The 18,879-nt window shown below is 36.6% G+C and overlaps 1 protein-coding gene across 4 annotated transcripts in view; it reads left to right on the forward strand.

Annotated features, from left to right (window-relative positions):
* anks1b (ankyrin repeat and sterile alpha motif domain containing 1B) overlaps positions 1 to 18,879 on the forward strand; it is a 298,928-nt gene that overhangs the window by 139,776 nt on the left and 140,273 nt on the right. For all 4 annotated transcript variants that reach the window (XM_028451136.1, XM_028451140.1, XM_028451138.1 and 1 more), the window contains exon 12: positions 2,664 to 2,791. In XM_028451136.1, the coding sequence (XP_028306937.1) occupies positions 2,664 to 2,791 (128 nt within the window). The remainder of the gene's footprint in view (positions 1 to 2,663; positions 2,792 to 18,879) is intronic.

An 18,879-nucleotide genomic window follows, 5' to 3' on the forward strand; every position in this document is an offset into this window, starting at 1 on the left:
TTGCACAGACTTTAAACGTAACACATGAGGCCCAGTGTCTGCATGCACAAACTGGAGATACTTTATAGGAAAAGCTCTGTGTGCTGCAGCAAAGCCAGATGTGACAGGTCAAAGAAAAATAACAAGTCTGAAACTCAGCGTGTGTATCTTGTTAGACGAGTAGGAAGAGGACCGCTGATTGAACACCAATCCTCCTCTAAAGAGCACGGCTGTGCATGCTAATGCTTTACCTTCAGGTTCTTAATGCTTTTATAAAGTGCTCGGTATGCAAAAAAATAAATAAAAAATTTTACATCTCAGGGTCTCATACACACACCCGTCGGAAAAGTCCCTATCCTGTGTGTGTGTGTGTGTGTGTGTGTGTGTGCACGTTCCTGTGCACGTGAATTCATGGACTCTGCTGCAGGTAGACTCGGAGCATTTTCGTGCAGTGAAAGCACAGACACATTCACACATCCATCATCAGAGCGTCTGTGTTGACAGCCTTATTTACTCAACGGGACAAAATCCTCATTCTCCGTCTATAAATATCTATAGATATTTCTCCGCAGAGCCTTTCATTTGGTGCATCTCTTTGCCCACATTTAATCATTCTTACAGCTCCAGGCTATTCTTTTACAATGGGTGTGTGTGTGTGTGTGTGTGTGTTTTTTCATCAGCTACATTAGAGTGCGAAATGGAAAGAGTTGAAGGGTTCAGTTAAACAAATGCAAGGTTAGAGTTTGAGTCATTAAATTATGTTTCAGGGACTGCTTTTATTTCTACTTCTATAGACACATTCACCATCTCTGCCAGCCTTCCAGCTTCCTCCAACCTGCTTGTAAACTGTGTTTAGTTCTGTTACTTTTTCAATGTTGGGCCAAGATTACAGCAAACCTAAAACATAATCTACTTTAAATACAGAATAAGAAGGTACAGGTGTTTGAACGTCAGGTTGCTTACTGTATTTTAGTTAGATATGATAAATAAATGTTGGATGCTAACTTCCGTCATGTTCTCTAAATATCTGACCGTCCACTCGTTGGAGTGAACCAAACTTCATTATCTAGACCAGACGTGAACCAGTGGTGGCCCTCAAAGTAAATGCACAAAAGTATACCCCAAAAACACCCAAAATCACACAAAAATTCCAAAGATTTACTCAGAAAACACAAAAAATACATAAAAATGTCTCCCTAAAACGTCAAATCACAAAAGAAGCTTCACAAATTCACTCCAAGAACACACAAAATCAGACAAAATATACAAAAAGACAGAAAAATACACAAATTACTTCAAAAGCAAAATCACAACAAATGTACACAGATCAGATTGACTCCAAAAATATGCAAAAATACAACAAAAACAGAAAAAAATACAATAAGATAATGACAAAAATTTACAAATTCACTCCAAAGACACACTACATGACTAGAAATATATAAAACAACTACAAAAAGAAAGAAATAACAGAAAAAGATGTAAAACAAAATCACAAAGTCTCCTAAAACACAAATTCACAAAAAAACAACACAAAGTGACTCCAAAAACATAAAATGAGACAAAAAAAGACTAAATGCACAGAATGACAGAAAAATATACAAAACAAAATGCAAAAATACTACTACAAAAGCAAAATCACAACAGAAGTACACAGATTGACTAAAAAACACACAAAAATACAGAAAAATAGAAATATACAGTATATATATGCACACAAGAACGTCTCCTAAAACACAAAATCACAAAAAAAACAACACAAAATGACTTCAAAACACATAAAATGACAAACCATATAAAAATACAAAAAAATAAATGACTTTTTTTTTTTTACAAATCTACAAAAAAATACGATTCACAGAACGGCAGAAAAATATACAAACTTTAAAACGCTTAAAAATAAAATGAAGTTTTGTTGTGCTTTCTCATTTGCAAATGTCTGTGTGCAAACGTCCTGTGAACAGGAATCTTCTGCAACTTCCCACAAATCTTGAAAATCAGGGTGTCATTAAACGCTGGGACACGATGCAGCATGTGTCATTATACGATATACGCCACTCATTGTCTACTGTACTCGATTTGTTCCAGTAGAATAGGTGAAGAAGGAGAAGAAGAATAGTGGGAGTTGTGAAAAATCACACCGTCGAGAACATCCAAGTTAGAGCAAGAAAAATGTTGTTTTTTTTTTACCATTAGAATAGATAAATGAATAAATAAATCATTAAAAACATGCTGAGTGAGCAGCTGCAGTGACCACCAGGGAAGAAATACATGAGTAATATCTACCCTGTGGATGAAGTGTTTTTTTCTGGTATAAACGACGTGTTCTGCTCTGTTTTTTGTGTGTTTTCCAGCTAATTAAGACAGATGTACTTCTCCTTGTGAAATTTAAGTCACATTAGTTCAGCACTTTGCTTCTTCTCTTCCTCTGCTCTGGTAAACCATCCCACACAGGGGAAATTAGCTCTGAGGCTTCCATCTGCTCTCAGCTGTGTGTGCGTGCACGTACGCGTGCACAAACAAACTGTCATTCTCATTGCTCGACATCAACTTATGATAAAATATGTTGGGTTTTATAAACCTTCCTCTCGTGGTAACACATGGTGCTTGTTGGTTCTTTGTGATGTAAACCCACCACAGTGCACATCACCTCAACACAGTTTCCTGTCCCCCCCCCCTCCAAGGTCACCTGCCCCAAATTCCACTGAATGACGGTAACCATGGCAACTGCACAACAGGACCCACGCCGGACTGCTCGCCCCCCTCCCCCGACACGGCCCTGAAAAACATTGAGAGAGTCATCCGCCCACAGGTGAGCGCACGCACACGCACGCACACACACACGCACGCACGCACGCACACACACACACACACACACACACACACACACAGTGCTACGTAGCTAGATAAGTATATCCTGGATATCTCCCCATTAGCTTCACCAAACCAAACATTCTCCCTCAGAGAGCAGTTGTACTACGAAGCAGGATATGAACACTTTCAGTTCATTTAGGTGATTTCAGCCTGGCTGCGTGCAGGCTGGAGGAGATTGCAGCGTCAGACCAATCACAAACACATATTAACTAGGGCTTGGCGGTATACCGGTTCATACCCAATACCGGTATATATGCCGAAAGTTGTAATCAAATACACCGGTACGGAGTTATATAAAAAATAACTCCGTACCAGTGTATTTGATTACAACTTTCAGAACGCTACGCTGCGCCGTGTTTCAAACCGGACTTTTTTCAACATTGCACTTCTAAATAGAAAGGTAAACAGTAGCGCTCTGGTGTTAGCTGTGCTGTAAATCATACGTGTAAATGGATAAGAAAGACACAATTGAAAGCTCTGAAGCTGCATGTGAGCATGTGTCTGCGTGCGCATGCCTCTGCTACAGAACAACACTCACTGACACGGAGGCACGGTTAGCTTACCATGTTGGCAAAAAAGAGCAAAGGATCACAATTTGTTATTCCTATAACGTGGCAATAAGTCCTGGTGGAGCTGCAAACAAAACGCTACCTTATTCACCATAAGAAACCACTGAGTATGCAGCATTTAAAGCTAAAAATCAAGCTAATGCTAAAGCTAAGCTATCGCGGTAAAAAGCCCTCGGCTGCAGTTGCAAACTTGTATTACTACTAGTGTGGAATTATTCTACAATATTCACTCACAGTAAAATAGACCATCCTAAGTCAATCTACTGCAGTAATTCCTCTTTCTCATCTATATCTTTATTTTTATTTATCCTCTGTCCTTTATTTATCACTTTTATTATTATTGCTGCTGGCTTGTGTTTTTGTAATTTTGTTTTTTGTTCCGCGCACCGACTACCAAGTATCAACCTGTAGAAAATGCTGTGAACACCTGATTATGCATGAAAAAAAAAACAAAAACCATCATATACTGTGAAAGCGTATCGGTCACACCGTCCAGCTCTAGTAGAAACTGTGTAGAGCAACTTACGTCACAATTAAGGAATAATTCTTGAAAAATATGTTGAATCAAAATCCATAATTTAGACCTAAAAACAACAGTGTTGCGGCAGAAAAAGCAGGAAGAAAAGAACACAGGCAGGAAGCTGCTGACACTGTTAATGTGGTATACGTTACCATGGTGATTTAGCGACGTAACAAGTTATCCAGCATTGAATAAATCACGGACGTACTGCAGGCCTGTATATAATAATAATAATAAATTAACTTTTCTAACAAAAAAAACTAAGTAAAAAGGAGCAAACTCATTGGCTTAAAAAATGAATTAAGTTTACTTAGATCAAACAGAATTGATTAACTTATCAAATCTATTTGATCTAAGTCAACGTAAGTTATTTACATTCAAGGCAACAGTTTTGCATATTTTTAAAGTAAATGAAATGAAATGAAATTACGATAACAATATTTGAAGTGTTTTGAACACTTTTAATGTCCAGTAAAAGAGAAGATTGTGGCAATAATAGAAATCCTGAACCCTCCTGTTATATTACTTTCCTATTTAATGTGGGTTTTTCGCTGAAGTTTTTTTGAAAGCTTTTGAAGTAAGCATAGAAATGCACATAATAGGAGCATCATTATACAGACACTGTGAGAACTCACTAGTTCTGAGGGCAGAGCAACAGAATGATGATGGATGTGATCACGCTCAGGATCTGAAATTTAAACCAGAGAAAGTACGTTTGTTGAACAGCCTCAGAGGAATGATTGCTGAGCGCTGTGATTGTGTGCCGTCACATGACAGAATAACTTGATTTGATTGGTCAGACATCGTCAGGTCAAAGAGGTTAACGATGAAGAGCTGATTTTTTTATTTATTTTTTATTTTTTTTAAAGGAAATGTTGTTTTAGTTCCTTAGGACGACACTTAGTAAAAGAAAATGCTGAACTTTCATATGCGTAGTTTGCGGAACGAATATTTATGAATTCATTCTTTGTTCTTTTAAAAATACATGTTATGTTTTGGCACTCGAGTCATGTGACGCAAATTTTTGTTGTCAACAATATCAATTCTGTTACTAATAATTTTAGCATTATTCTTTATGTTACACACATTGTGGTTGGCATGAATCTTAGGTTGGTCTTTATATTTAATTTTCTTTTTTTTTTTATTGCTTATGATCCTTAATAACATCTGTAAAATGAGCTATACTGTCCTCATGTTTTTGTTATCTACGACAATGTACATCAGCGTTCCAAATGAGATGAAATTGTAACTTTATTTAAAGAGCTGAAACACTTTCGGATGTGTGATCATGACAGCATAAAATCAACATGCAGAATATTAAATATAGCAGCAAATCCTCCTCATTAGAGACGTGGGATAAGTTTAGTTTAGTTTTCTCTCCAGAGAGAAAGATTGTTTCAGGCATTTCTCACGCTGATAATTACAGGCACTTGTTTTCTCAGCGAGAGAATGATGTGCGACATGGCACCAAAATAAACCCAAACTGAAGACTTGTCAAAAGAAAAGATGAATCACGCTTTGGATTTCTCGTAGTGCTGCCAAGACCTACTTAGTGGAGACATTGGAAATCAGCTTCTTGAATAATATACGCTGTTTTATTATCTTACTTTAGCTTGTGATGGTTGCCAGGTCTCACGTGGAGCCCTGCAGGCCTCCACTCGTCTCCTGAGTGCACACAATCAAGGTGCACCAGAGTTCCATTTAATGTGTCTTAATTAATTCTCAGGAATTCATTTCATTTCATTTTTAACGGCTCCTGCTGGGTAATTCTGCTGCTCACACTCTTCAGCCGCTGCCGTGAAACACATGTCTGATGTTAATATATACTGTATATATATATATATATATATAGATCAGGCCGTATGTGAGCTATATGGTTGCCATGAGTGCTTGCAGCAGTTTGTAGTTATTATGTATGTTATTACGTGTTAACACTCATTAGAAAGAGGAGGTCGTTTAATGATGCTGTGAAATGTAAATGATGTCCTTCAATGCATAAGCTGTGGGTTATAAAACCATAGCAAGTGATACAACTAAAACACACAAAGTGAGGAAAAAACACTCAAATGGACAATGAAAATGCATAGAATTAGATTTAATGGCACTAAAAACACATAAAAATGCACAGAATTAGACCAAGTGACACTAAAACACACAAAAACGACAAAAAATGCACAATATTAGACTGAATGACACCAAAAACACAAATAAATTCACTAAATTAGACCTAATCACACTAAAAACACACAAAAACAACAAAAAGTGCATAAAATTAGACTAAATGAGACCAAAAACACACAAAAATGCACAAAATTAGACTCGAAGGACACTAAAATCACAAAAATGTGCAAAATTCGACCGAATGACACTAAAAACACACAAAACCAACAAAAAATTCTCAAAATTAAACTAAATGACAGCAAAAACACACAAAAATGCACAAAACGAAACTCAAATTACACTAAAATCACACTAAAATGCACAAAATGAAATCAAATGACACTAAAAATGCACAGAATTACACAAAATTTCTCAAAAATGTATACACAATATGACTCAAAATACGCAGAATGACCACACACTCACACAATTTTGTTTTTTACTAAAATGACAACAAAAACACAGATATGATTCCACACATACAAAATTATACAAATAGCAATAAAAAGGTATAAAACAACAACAAAAATGCACAAAATGACATAGAATTTACACAAAATGAAAACAAAAATACTAAAAATGCCCACAAAAATGAAATGACAATGAAATTGAATGACAACAAAATTATACAAAGAACAAAATGCACAAAATGACAGGACAATTACACACTATTGGTCCTAAAACATACTGTACATAATGACAACATAAATACACACAGACAGAAAAATGCACAAAATGACTCCAAACATACAAAACGACAACAGACTGATATAAAATGGCAACAAAAATGTACCAACAAAATAACAAAAACGCACAAAATGACAGAACATTTACACAAAACATGTACAAAAACTAAGTTACAATAAAAATATACAGGACAGAAAAATGCACAACAATGAAATACACAAAATGAGAACAAAAACACACTAAAGGACAACATATGACCCACGTAAGCACTACAAAAATACACAAAATGCTCCAAAAACTTAGTTTTTCAATGTTCTACATAAAGTCGAATATCTCATTACGTCGCATAAATAAATCCACATTTAACACGCTTACACAATTTACTGCTTCTTCCTTCTTTTAGAAAGTTTCTGTTAGTTTCATCCGTTGCTCCAGGCTTTTATTTCTGACTCATTATGTGATGTAATGTCAGTGTTTTAATTTAAAAATCAGAAAGACGAGATCCCACTGAGACCTGAGGAGGGTTTATTTCAGTCCATCAAACAGACAATGTAACAAAGATCCTGGTGTGAGTTCCAGGGATTATCTGCAGATCCATCCCTGTGACGAGCTCCCCCGAGGATGTTGCATTAAAATGTGTTGGAGTCATTTTAAACTCCATGAAAAACTAGATTTAGGAATAATTATTGTGCTTGTGCACGGTTAACGCTGCTGCTGCTTTAATCCTATCACTGAAATGAAAACCATTACTTTGTGGGAGCGTGAAAAAGCAAACACGGACAACATGGATTTATGCTGTTCAGGCTTTTTGTGTTGTGTTGCTTTCATGAACTGAGGACGATGTGTTTGTGTTTGTCCGTAAAAACCAATGTACAGACGACATTATCATGTTATGAATTCATGACTTCCTGTGGCATTTCACACCACTTCCTGTACTCTGTCTTTCTCATGGGGACAGGGTAATGTCGTGCACAAATAGGAAATGTACATATACAATGTGTGCACAATAAGTCCCTTTACACGTAAATATCTGTGCATGAATAAAAAAGTCGTACGAATTCCCATCAGTTATTCACAGTTACATTTGTGGATATAAATCGAACAAAGATGAAATACTGTAACTGTTAAAAAATGATTATGTGTCGAGTAAAAGCCCATAATCCAAATATTAGAATAGATATATGAAGAATAGAGTAAAATCAGCTGAAAATGAACAGTCATTGTAATTATTACACATGTAAAGTATTCTCTCATCGTGTTCTCATGTACAGTATTCTCATTCATTCAGAACGCAACGTTTATTCACCCTTCGCGAGTGTAACTAAACAGGCCCCGCCCTCTTATAACACAGAATTATATTACATTTATTGTTAAAGAGTAACTAAATTCTAAAACTGTTTTGAAAAAGTAAGAGTGTCTGCTATTACAATTATATTTTACTATTGGCTAACATTGGTTGTTTGTGACGTTTTGGTGGCTTCTTACATCACAAACCACCACTGTTGTTTGCCCCGCCCCTTTTATATAAATTAGCACCTGTAGGGTGAATTGAGAGAATTGTGAATAAGGAGCTATAGTGAGTATTGAGTAGCTAGTTAGCATAGCATAGATTGTTCTTTGGAGATTTTTTTGTATAGACTGGGCGTGTCTTAACATCTTCTCATCATCATCATCATCAGTTTTCCCTTTCCAATGCTTCAGCGGGTTGGGTGCCAAGGATTCTCTCCACCATAGGCAGAAACTTGACCTATCTTGCATTTCCCATTGGAGTTGAATAGAAGAAAAGCCTGTAAGTTTATCTTAGTGTTTCCATATATCACGGGTATACGGTTTATTATTAGAGTGGAACAGAATTTGTTTTTGCAGGGCTGAGTTAGGAAGTCTAGTTATATGAGCAATGTAATTAAGGTGCTGGACAAGACAGAAGTTACAGATCGGTGTAGAGTAGGTGAGGCGGAGTATGTCGAGATTTATATATATTTGAGGCGTCAATCTATGTTGTTTTCGTCTAATGATTGTGTTTTATCTCTTTGTCTTGGTGGTGCAATGACATGTTTGAACCCATTTTTCTAAGAAAATGAATCCATGTGGAGTCAAATTTCACCAGCTGTGAGGCGTTAAGATGACATGCTTGGGTACTGTACGTAAGACGGCTGCGCACACACGCCGTTAGAAACTTTACTTGGGTGGACAGCTTTATCCGACGGTCCGTGAGCACGGTGTTTATCTCATTCCGTTTCTTATGAGCTGAAGCAATACGCTGGACAGTAAATACAGAACAACCTTCCACATTTGATATGACATGGCCAACGTATGTGAAGCTGGTAATATTCTCAACATGTGTCTCCTTTATCTTAACAATGCACTTCAGATCTTTTTCCTCTTGTGTAACATTGAAACACATTGGTTTTGTTTTTGCTACAGAAATTGTTATCAAATATCCTCAGCACGTTTCCTAGTTCAGTCGTACAAAACATGACAATGTCATCTGCATAGCTGACTTGAATAAGGTGCGTATCTATAAACAAAAAACACATTTCAGAGAAAATAAAGGTTAATGTTAAGGTTTCTGTGAAATAAACATGGAACTAAACATAACAACTCTGGATCAATCTGTCACCGAGAATGTTCATGTACATACTATTTAATTTAAATGTTCACCTGCACTACTCATCAATGCACTACTGCACTATTATCTTATTATTATTATATTTTATTTTAATATTATTATTATCTTATCTTGTTATTTTATTTAGTTTTGCACATATTAGTCTAACTACTGTTTATATTTATGTTTATATTTTTTATTTTTTTCTAGTTGATTGTTATTATTTAATGTTTACACTACTAGAGAGAGCACAGTTCACCAAGTCAAATTCCTTGTGTGTATAACGTACATTACTTGGTCAATAAAGTTGGTTCTGATTCTAATGTGTGTTCTGGTTTCGTGTCAGGACGATTACTACTTCCTGCTTTGGCCACGGCGCGACACATACTGTATGATCCCAGACAAACACAAACACAGCTTTCCTTCCTGTTTGCTCTACACGTGTGAGCGTGTGACGTGTTGATGGCTTGCTCACATGCTCTGTCACACTTTGGGATGGTTACATATGTATGAACACACACGCCTGCTGACCACACACTGCACAGACACACAGGACAGGAAGCAAAGCTGCTCTACGACTGCAGACACACTGCAAGACTCAGAATAAACACCTGATAGTGAATATATTGTAGTTTATTAATTAATAACCTCATCTTACAATTATGAACTTTGAGAATAATTTCCCAAAAGAGCATCAAACAGTTACAGCTGTTATGGCTGGGCACTGTTTAAAAATGAACTCAATTATAAGAAATTGCAAAATATGACATTCCACAATATTATAGGAATGTTTACTTTTATTTCCTAGCTTTTGCAGTTTTTCTAACATAAGAAAAATAATCACACCACAAACATTATTTTTAGTAAATGAACAATCGTGCCCCATTTTTTCATGAAATATTTTTATGTCCATGAAAAATATTGACAATGCTTAAGAACTGCATTTTTATTTCATCTAAAATATATAAATGTGTTCTGATCAAGTAAAACAAATAAAGGAGTTTAAAAAAAATCAATCAATCAATCAATCATAATTTATATTGCACCTTTCAAACAAATTCAATTGTATTCCATAGTGCTTTACAGGGTTTTGATAAAGTGACAGACAAAAGGTAAAACGATAAAAAAAAAAAAAAAGATTTATAGACTAATGCACACAGTAAAATTTTAATTTCAATAATTTTATTTGACAAATAAGAACAGAGTCAGAGATCAAAACAAAGCAGAGAGGGGAAGAATTGATAAAATAAACCAAAAAAAAAAAAAAATGCGTAAAAACAGTACAAGTGAAAAACAGCAATAATAAAATATTTAACATATCAAAATTATTCACAGAATAAAATTATAAACATAAAATTATAAAAGCACGGCATAAAAGTCAGACTGAGTTAAAGGCTTTTCCTTTTCTCCAATGCTTATGACTGAGAGGAATATATTTTATCATTTTATAGTTGATTTCAAACTCTAATGTTTTTTTTGTTGATTTTTTAACATTTATTTAGTGTTTTTCTGTTGCACATTAAATAATCTTGTGTGTGAGATGAGTTGCTTTGTCTAGATTGTGAGTATTTGTAGAGTTTTCTCTCAGTTTTCTTTTGAAAGGCTCTGATTGAATGATTGAACACATGATATCTGTAATTTTAATGTCAGTTTCCGGCAATGTGAAGGTGGATGCTTAATTATAGTAAACAAGCGTAGAAAAGTCTGACAGCTTCTAAGTGCACAAACACTTTCAGACAAGTTTGCTGGACCACATTAATTACAGGAAATACAATTTAAAAAAAAAAGTTTTTGACACATTTAGATGTACAACAAACTTTTAAAATGTAGAAATGTCTTCTATTTTTCTTGGTAATGAGTGCTGTATTGAACGCGCTACTTCCGGTTCCGGGTTCATGACGCCACTGTGTTGCAGTTGTTTTGGGTTTAAAGAAGGTCAATATTAAAAATGTTTTTGTACTCCATCCATCCATCCATTTTCATACCCGCTTATTCCCGTTTAACAGGGTCGCGGGGGTCTGCCGGTGCCAATCTCCGGCTCTCATAGGGCGCTGGACGGGGGTACACCCTGGACAGGGAGCCAGTCCATCACAGGGCAACACAGACACAGACAACCATTTGTTTTTGTACTGCTAAAACTTATTTACTTATTATTTCATGGTTATTTAAAATTATTCCCGTGATCCCAAACGTCCTTTAAATCTCTTCTCTGGGGAGATGTGTGCACCCACACACGGCTGATGTGCGTACATGTGAGTGTGCCGGAATGTACATGCTGAACGCACACAGAGCCGTTTAGAGAAAGAGTTGCGACTTTGGTGTTGCAAAATGTTTATTTTTTTGCGGTACTTCCTTTTTTCATCTCTCAACAACCTGTGACGGATTATGTGTATGTGCGCGACTGACGCGCGTGCGTGTGTGAGAGATAACCCACGGAGGAGATTGGGGTACACACACGCGAACACACACACACACACACAGTATTTATAATAAAAATATAGTAAATTAGTAAAATAAAATAAAAAACTAAATAATATTTATACAAAACAACAACAGAAATGGAAAAATATACAAAATGGCTTCAAAAACACAAAATGACCCAGAAAAAACATACATTACAGAAAAATACAACAAACAACAACAAAAATATGAAAATGACTCAAAATACACATAACTAAATGTTTTAACAAAAAATACACAAAATGACAACAGAAATGCACAAAACTACACCAAAAAAGATAAAAAAAAATACACAATCACATGGCAACAAAAAACTATAATCATACAAAAAATGCACAAAAAGCAAATTCACACATTCTATCTTAAGCTCCTCCCACTATATGAATACATACTTCCGACGGTCACTGTACTAGTTTATTTATTTAATTGTTTAAAGTTTTAATGAGCTACACATACTTATGTAAGATCTCTTTTATTCTGTGAAATGTATTCCATCTTCAGATAACGGCTCATCAAACACACAAACAGATGCAGGCGACACAATCTCAGCCGTTGATTCCATTCTGCCGTCGTTTATTTCCTGGCAAATCTGTTAGTGTCTGTGTGTGATTAGAGGACACACAATGTACACACAAAATGTGCACGTGCCAATGCAATCTGCTCTGTGTGTTTGTGTGTGCGCTGCGTTTCCAGCAGGTGTCTCTCCAGAGAAAGACAGCAGGTCAGCCTGAGCTAATTGAGCTGACTCATTACACTTTACACAATGGATTGAAACCTTTGAGCTGCCAACAGGATTTACATTATATTACACCTGCTCCCTCTAGGCTGACATTTGTGTGATAAGGAAAATAATTGTATGTAATTATAAGTTTTCAATAAATTATTTCTGCTGCGTGTCGGATTGTGGAGACGCTGAACTTTTAATTCCTGTATTTTGTGGTGCAGAAAGTTGAGTTTAGTGCTTTTACAGCATCTAAATCACCTCTCATTCATACTACTGGTATTGTACTAGAGACTGGTCACAAGACCGCATTTTGATGGTCTTGATATTAACGTACTACTCATACTAAGTCTGATGTCAAAATGAGTATGTAGTGCGTTCACATTAGATAGTATGAAAAGATTGAGTACGCGAGAAATAAACAGATCTATACTATATAAGGACAAGTATGCACGGTGGGTACACTAGTCATACTCAGCCATCCCATGATGCATTGCAAGCGGAACGTAAAATCGTCCTGGGACCATCTTCAAGCCCCTTTTCAAAACAAAAGCATCTCTTCATGTCTTCCATTTGCTTTTTAAAGCTTTGGTAAATAGGGCTTTTGTTTTGAAGTTTTTCAGTAGCACAATGACGCGTTATCAAAAATCTCCGAAATGTTGGAATGAAAAAGTTTTATGGATGAAATGAGCACATGTTGATATTCTACTTGGTCACTTTCTCACTTTGAATGTTTTCAAAACTTTCAAAGTTGGAGAATCAACAGAGATATTTAGCCTCAGTGTGATTCAGGTTTTTGTCGTTGTAGGTTTGAAATGCATCTTGGGAAATGTAGAAGTATACTTAAGTGGGAACGCTCATCATCCTAATCATACTAATAGTATATAGTCGGCAGTATATACTCATTGAGTGTGTAGTGCGTAGTACGGAGTGGTACATTTCGAACACAACCTTGGTCTTGTCTCAGACTGGCCAGATTTTCCGTCAAGCACTGATCTGCTATTCTTCAACTTCATTAATGTGATAAAAAGGAGAAGCACTTGGAACTGTTCCTGATTAATTAATGTTGTAATTTGACTTCAAACAGTTAGCGTTAGCGTTAGCTCACTGATTGGATCCAGTGCCCTAATGTTTCAGACACCTGCCAAAACTGGGACATCAGTTCATCTTTATTTCTAGTCAGAAATACATCTGAACACTTACTTTAGGCCTCATTCACCTGACATATAAACATCTTTAGAGATATGTAGAATAGTTCCAGACAATCAGTGGCTTTTAGATACTTAAAAGGATTTATTTTTGGCAAGAATTTAGTTGAACAAGATCAAGATTTGAGATTTTTGCATGTTGGGCTTTGAAAGAGTTGCAGACACTTTGTTTTGGTCTGTCAAATGTATTGAAAAGAAAACTAAAATTATAGAGAAAATGCTCTTCAACTGTTCAAATTTATCATGGTTTTTAAAATAGATTTTTATGTTCTTGGTCTTGACTTGATCTCAACCTCCAGTAGTCTAGATCTAGTCTTGATTTTGGTGCATTCTGGTTCTTGGATAGTTTGGTCTTGAGTAAAACACTATCTGTGACTAACGTTTTTATATAAAGTCTTTCAGTGTAGCTGTCTTTGTCGTTGGGGTTAAGTAAACCTTTAAGGTCCGTTTGCTGTCATTAGTGGATTACACACACAAAGCTAGGTTTCCTATCTGCTCTAGATTGATCACATGACCTTTGGTTGCTTCTCCTCCTTGTTGTGTCTCTGATGTGGAGTTGCACTCTCTAAGTGTGTCATGTATTGGCACCCCGGCACATTAATGAAGTGCTAAATGGTGTGTGTCTCCCTCAGGAAAGCTTTCCATGCATAGAATAATGTTTCTGTTTCTCAGTTCAGTCAGGCTTGGGTGATCTGATCGTGTGTGTGTGTGTGTGTATTTGTGCTGTGTGTGTGTTTGTCAGTGCGCGCCTGGCTTCCATTAATCCCTCTCCAATCGACCATGACATGTTCATTAGCCGTCTGCCTGTTTGCATTGTTAAGGCTCAGCTTTAGAAGCTTTTCATACAAGTGTCAGCGAGTGTGTATGTTTTTCTCCAGCTCCTGACGAGAGTCTGGGATGAAACACATTTAGTTGTTTGTGTGGGGAGTTTAAAGTATACGCAGCGCAGATAAAACCTCTGATGAAGACACGGCATGGGAGAACTTCAGCTATAATGGAGGACTGCAATAAAATACACACTTCTGGAGAATGTTTTTCACATCAGTTTTGAGACTCTAGCTAGACTAACACCTTAATAGTTGTTATTTACCGTCCCATCTTCAAGTTTTGGAGATATTTTTCTTCCTCTAAAGCCATAGAAGGAGTACACTAACCAGTTGCAGAGGGTAGTTGGAAACATTAAGGAATAATGTCCAACGTACAGCATTTCAGACACTGTACGTGTCCGTCAGACGACTTTTCCCCTTATAGACGATAAACAGCCTTAATGTAATTATCAATATTTTGGCCTTGTTTTGCCACTAAATTGTTACTTACATTATGTTGGAGATTACCAAACTTCATACCAAATATTACAGCAAATGTATTCTACAGGAGAAAATAATTTATTACTTAGTTCAGGTGTTTTGAAAATCTTTCTGTTGCGCCCCCCTCGAACGAAACATTTTCAGCCCCCCATCAAAACTATATTTCAACTAAATGGGTAAACAATGTAAACTTTACTTAAAAATTGTGACTTTTTCTTTTTTATAGTTATAAAAAAATGGACAGAAAAAGTGGTAAAAATAGTTCAAATTCTCAATATTGGCTTAAAAGTGGCAGAAGAATGTTAAATTGGCTAAATCAAGCATGAAATATGGTGAAAAGAGTGAGAAAGAGTCAACATATGCAACATTAGGAGGGAATAGTGGTAGAAAGGGTTTATAAGCGCCAAAAATGTCTTGAAAGTGAAAACAAAATTTACAGAAAAGGCATTGAAATTTGATGGAGAAGTAGCAGAAATGGGAGTAATGTAGCAAAAATGCATTAAGAGGAGCAAATATATGGCAAAATGGTAAAAAATAAGCAAAAATTGGCTTTAATTGTTAAAGAAAATATTCTTTGTTTCTTGAAAAGATCTGAACCCAAGGTTGAGAACCCCTACCAAACAGATATCAAACAATCAAACGATACACATATAATATACAACTTTCCTTTTTCGTTTTACTTTATTTCTTCTTCTTCTTTCATTCTCTTCTTCCTCTTCCCTCTCCTGTTCCTTTTATTGTTATCTCACACACGTTTTCTTTTCACGCCACTTCCCATTTCAGACCTCGTCCTCTTCCTTTCTACAACATGTCCTTCTGCTCTTGTTCTCCTCACAGGTTTCATCTCAATGCTGATCAGTCAGTTTCTAACATTATTTCAAAGCCTAGAAAAAAAAACATCTTGTGCTTCCATTTTCCTTCAAGTCTTTCCATCCCACAGCTCTGTTATGGTTGTTATTCTTTTCTATGCCTGGAGTCACCCAGGAGAGTGAAGGTCTTTGGAAGGTTATCCTGTTATCACAACTGTTTCAGCACTTCAGGGTGTTATTGAGCACTAGTTACGGTTTAGTGCGTGCGTCCTCCTCTGTGCGCCACACACACACACACACACACACACACACACACACACACTAGCAGGGTCTGACTGCCTCAGCTGAAGCATCGCAGCAGGTTGTTGAAAAGCTGCAAATGCCTCATTATGTAAGTTGTGTTTACCAGATGCCAGGGATGCATTTCACTTGTCCTCTGCTTTGACTATAATCTCTCCCACATGCGAGCTGTAATCTCTCATTATATCACAATTCATCTGCATTAAAGTCCTTTTTCTACTTTTAGTGTGTCACACAAATTCATTGATACAATTAGTGGATCTTTATATTTAAATATTTATCATGGCTGAAATTGTATGAATCTACTGGTTGTAGATTAGGGCCAGTTTTGATGGTGACTGTTGTCATATATGTTGAATTGGCCCTAGTCAGCTTCCGTAGATTTGACTTTATTAGCAAACCTTCGACTTATATCACAATACAACATTATTTTCTATCAATATTGACCCTAATCCTCTTCTGTAGTAAAGTGTACTTTGTGCAGTAGTAAACCATAATTCAGTACATACAGTACGTATACTCCAAATATGAGCACTAGTAGATCTTAACTATGAGTGATATTGAGTTTATGTTCAAACAGCTTTCCATACCCTTAAAGGTTAATGTGTGCACTTAAAGATTTCCAGTTAAAAGCTCTTCACACGGTGTTTCTACCTCTTAAAAAGCTTTTCAGCTATTTTGTCCCCTTGATGAAAGTATTAGATAGATGTGAGGTTTTCACTGCTATTCTCCCTACTCAGACATCTAAATCTAATAAATGTGTTATCATCCAGCTTTGGAAAACACTAATAACCACTTTAATAGAGTTTATTTCATTTTATTCCACAGTCAAAACATGTGTGATTTTTGCTCATGATTCAATTCAATTCAATTCAATTCAAAACAAACAAACAAGTTTACCTTGCCAAAGTTTGACAAACAAAAACAACAAATATAAAAAAATAGCAACATTTGTGTTGTGCAAATGAATAAAAATAAAAAAAATGGCTTTCACTGAATTAATGTTTGAACTTAATTCACAATGTACTTATACGTGTTAAAGAAGGGGAACAGTTTTACATATACACACACACACGTACGTCCGGTTATACAAATACATACATACAGGTAAAAGCCAGTAAATTAGAATATTTAGAAAAACCTGATTTATTTCAGTAATTGCATTCAAAAGGTGTAACTTGTACATTATATTTATTCATTGCACACAGACTGATGCATTCAAATGTTTATTTCATTTAATTTTGATGATTTGAAGTGGCAACAAATGAAAATCCAAAATTCCGTGTGTCACAAAATTAGAATATTACTTAAGGCTGATACAAAAAAGGGATTTTTAGAAATGTTGGCCAACTGAAAAGTATGAAAATGAAAAATATGAGCATGTACAATACTCAATACTTGGTTGGAGCTCCTTTTGCCTCAATTACTGCGTTAATGCGGCGTGGCATGGAGTCCATGAGTTTCTGGCACTGCTCGGGTGTTATGAGAGCCCAGGTTGCCCTGATAGTGGCCTTCAACTCTTCTGCGTTTTTGGGTCTGGCATTCTGCATCTTCCTTTTCACAATACCCCACAGATTTTCTATGGGGCTAAGGTCAGGGGAGTTGGCTGGCCAATTTAGAACAGAAATACCATGGTCCGTAAACCAGGCACGGGTAGATTTTGCGCTGTGTGCAGGCGCCAAGTCCTGTTGGAACTTGAAATCCCCATCTCCATAGAGCAGGTCAGCAGCAGGAAGCATGAAGTGCTCTAAAACTTGCTGGTATACGGCTGCGTTGACCCTGGATCTCAGGAAACAGAGTGGACCGACACCAGCAGATGACATGGCACCCCAAACCATCACTGATGGTGGAAACTTTACACTAGACTTCAGGCAACGTGGATCCTGTGCCTCTCCTGTCCTCCTCCAGACTCTGGGACCTCGATTTCCAAAGGAAATGCAAAATTTGCTTTCGTCAGAAAACATGACTTTGGACCACTCAGCAGCAGTCCAGCTCTTTTTTTCCTTAGCCCAGGTGAGACGCTTTTCGCGCTGTTTCTTGGTCAACAGTGGCTTGACACGAGGTTCTGCTCTATGGAGATGGGGATTTCAAGTTCCAACAGGACTTGGCGCCTGCACACAGCGCACAATCTACCCGTGCCTGGTTTACGGACCATGGTATTTCTGTTCTAAATTGGCCAGCCAACTCCCCTGACCTTAGCCCCATAGAAAATCTGTGGGGTATTGTGAAAAGGAAGATGCAGAATGCCAGACCCAAAAACGCAGAAGAGTTGAAGGCCACTATCAGGGCAACCTGGGCTCTCATAACACCCGAGCAGTGCCAGAAACTCATGGACTCCATGCCACGCCGCATTAACGCAGTAATTGAGGCAAAAGGAGCTCCAACCAAGTATTGAGTATTGTACATGCTCATATTTTTCATTTTCATACTTTTCAGTTGGCCAACATTTCTAAAAATCCCTTTTTTGTATCAGCCTTAAGTAATATTCTAATTTTGTGACACACGGAATTTTGGATTTTCATTTGTTGCCACTTCAAATCATCAAAATTAAATGAAATAAACATTTGAATGCATCAGTCTGTGTGCAATGAATAAATATAATGTACAAGTTACACCTTTTGAATGCAATTACTGAAATAAATCAGGTTTTTCTTAATATTCTAATTTACTGGCTTTT

This window comes from Gouania willdenowi, chromosome 6 (assembly GCF_900634775.1).
Source record: "Gouania willdenowi chromosome 6, fGouWil2.1, whole genome shotgun sequence".
NCBI lineage: Eukaryota > Metazoa > Chordata > Actinopteri > Blenniiformes > Gobiesocidae > Gouania > Gouania willdenowi.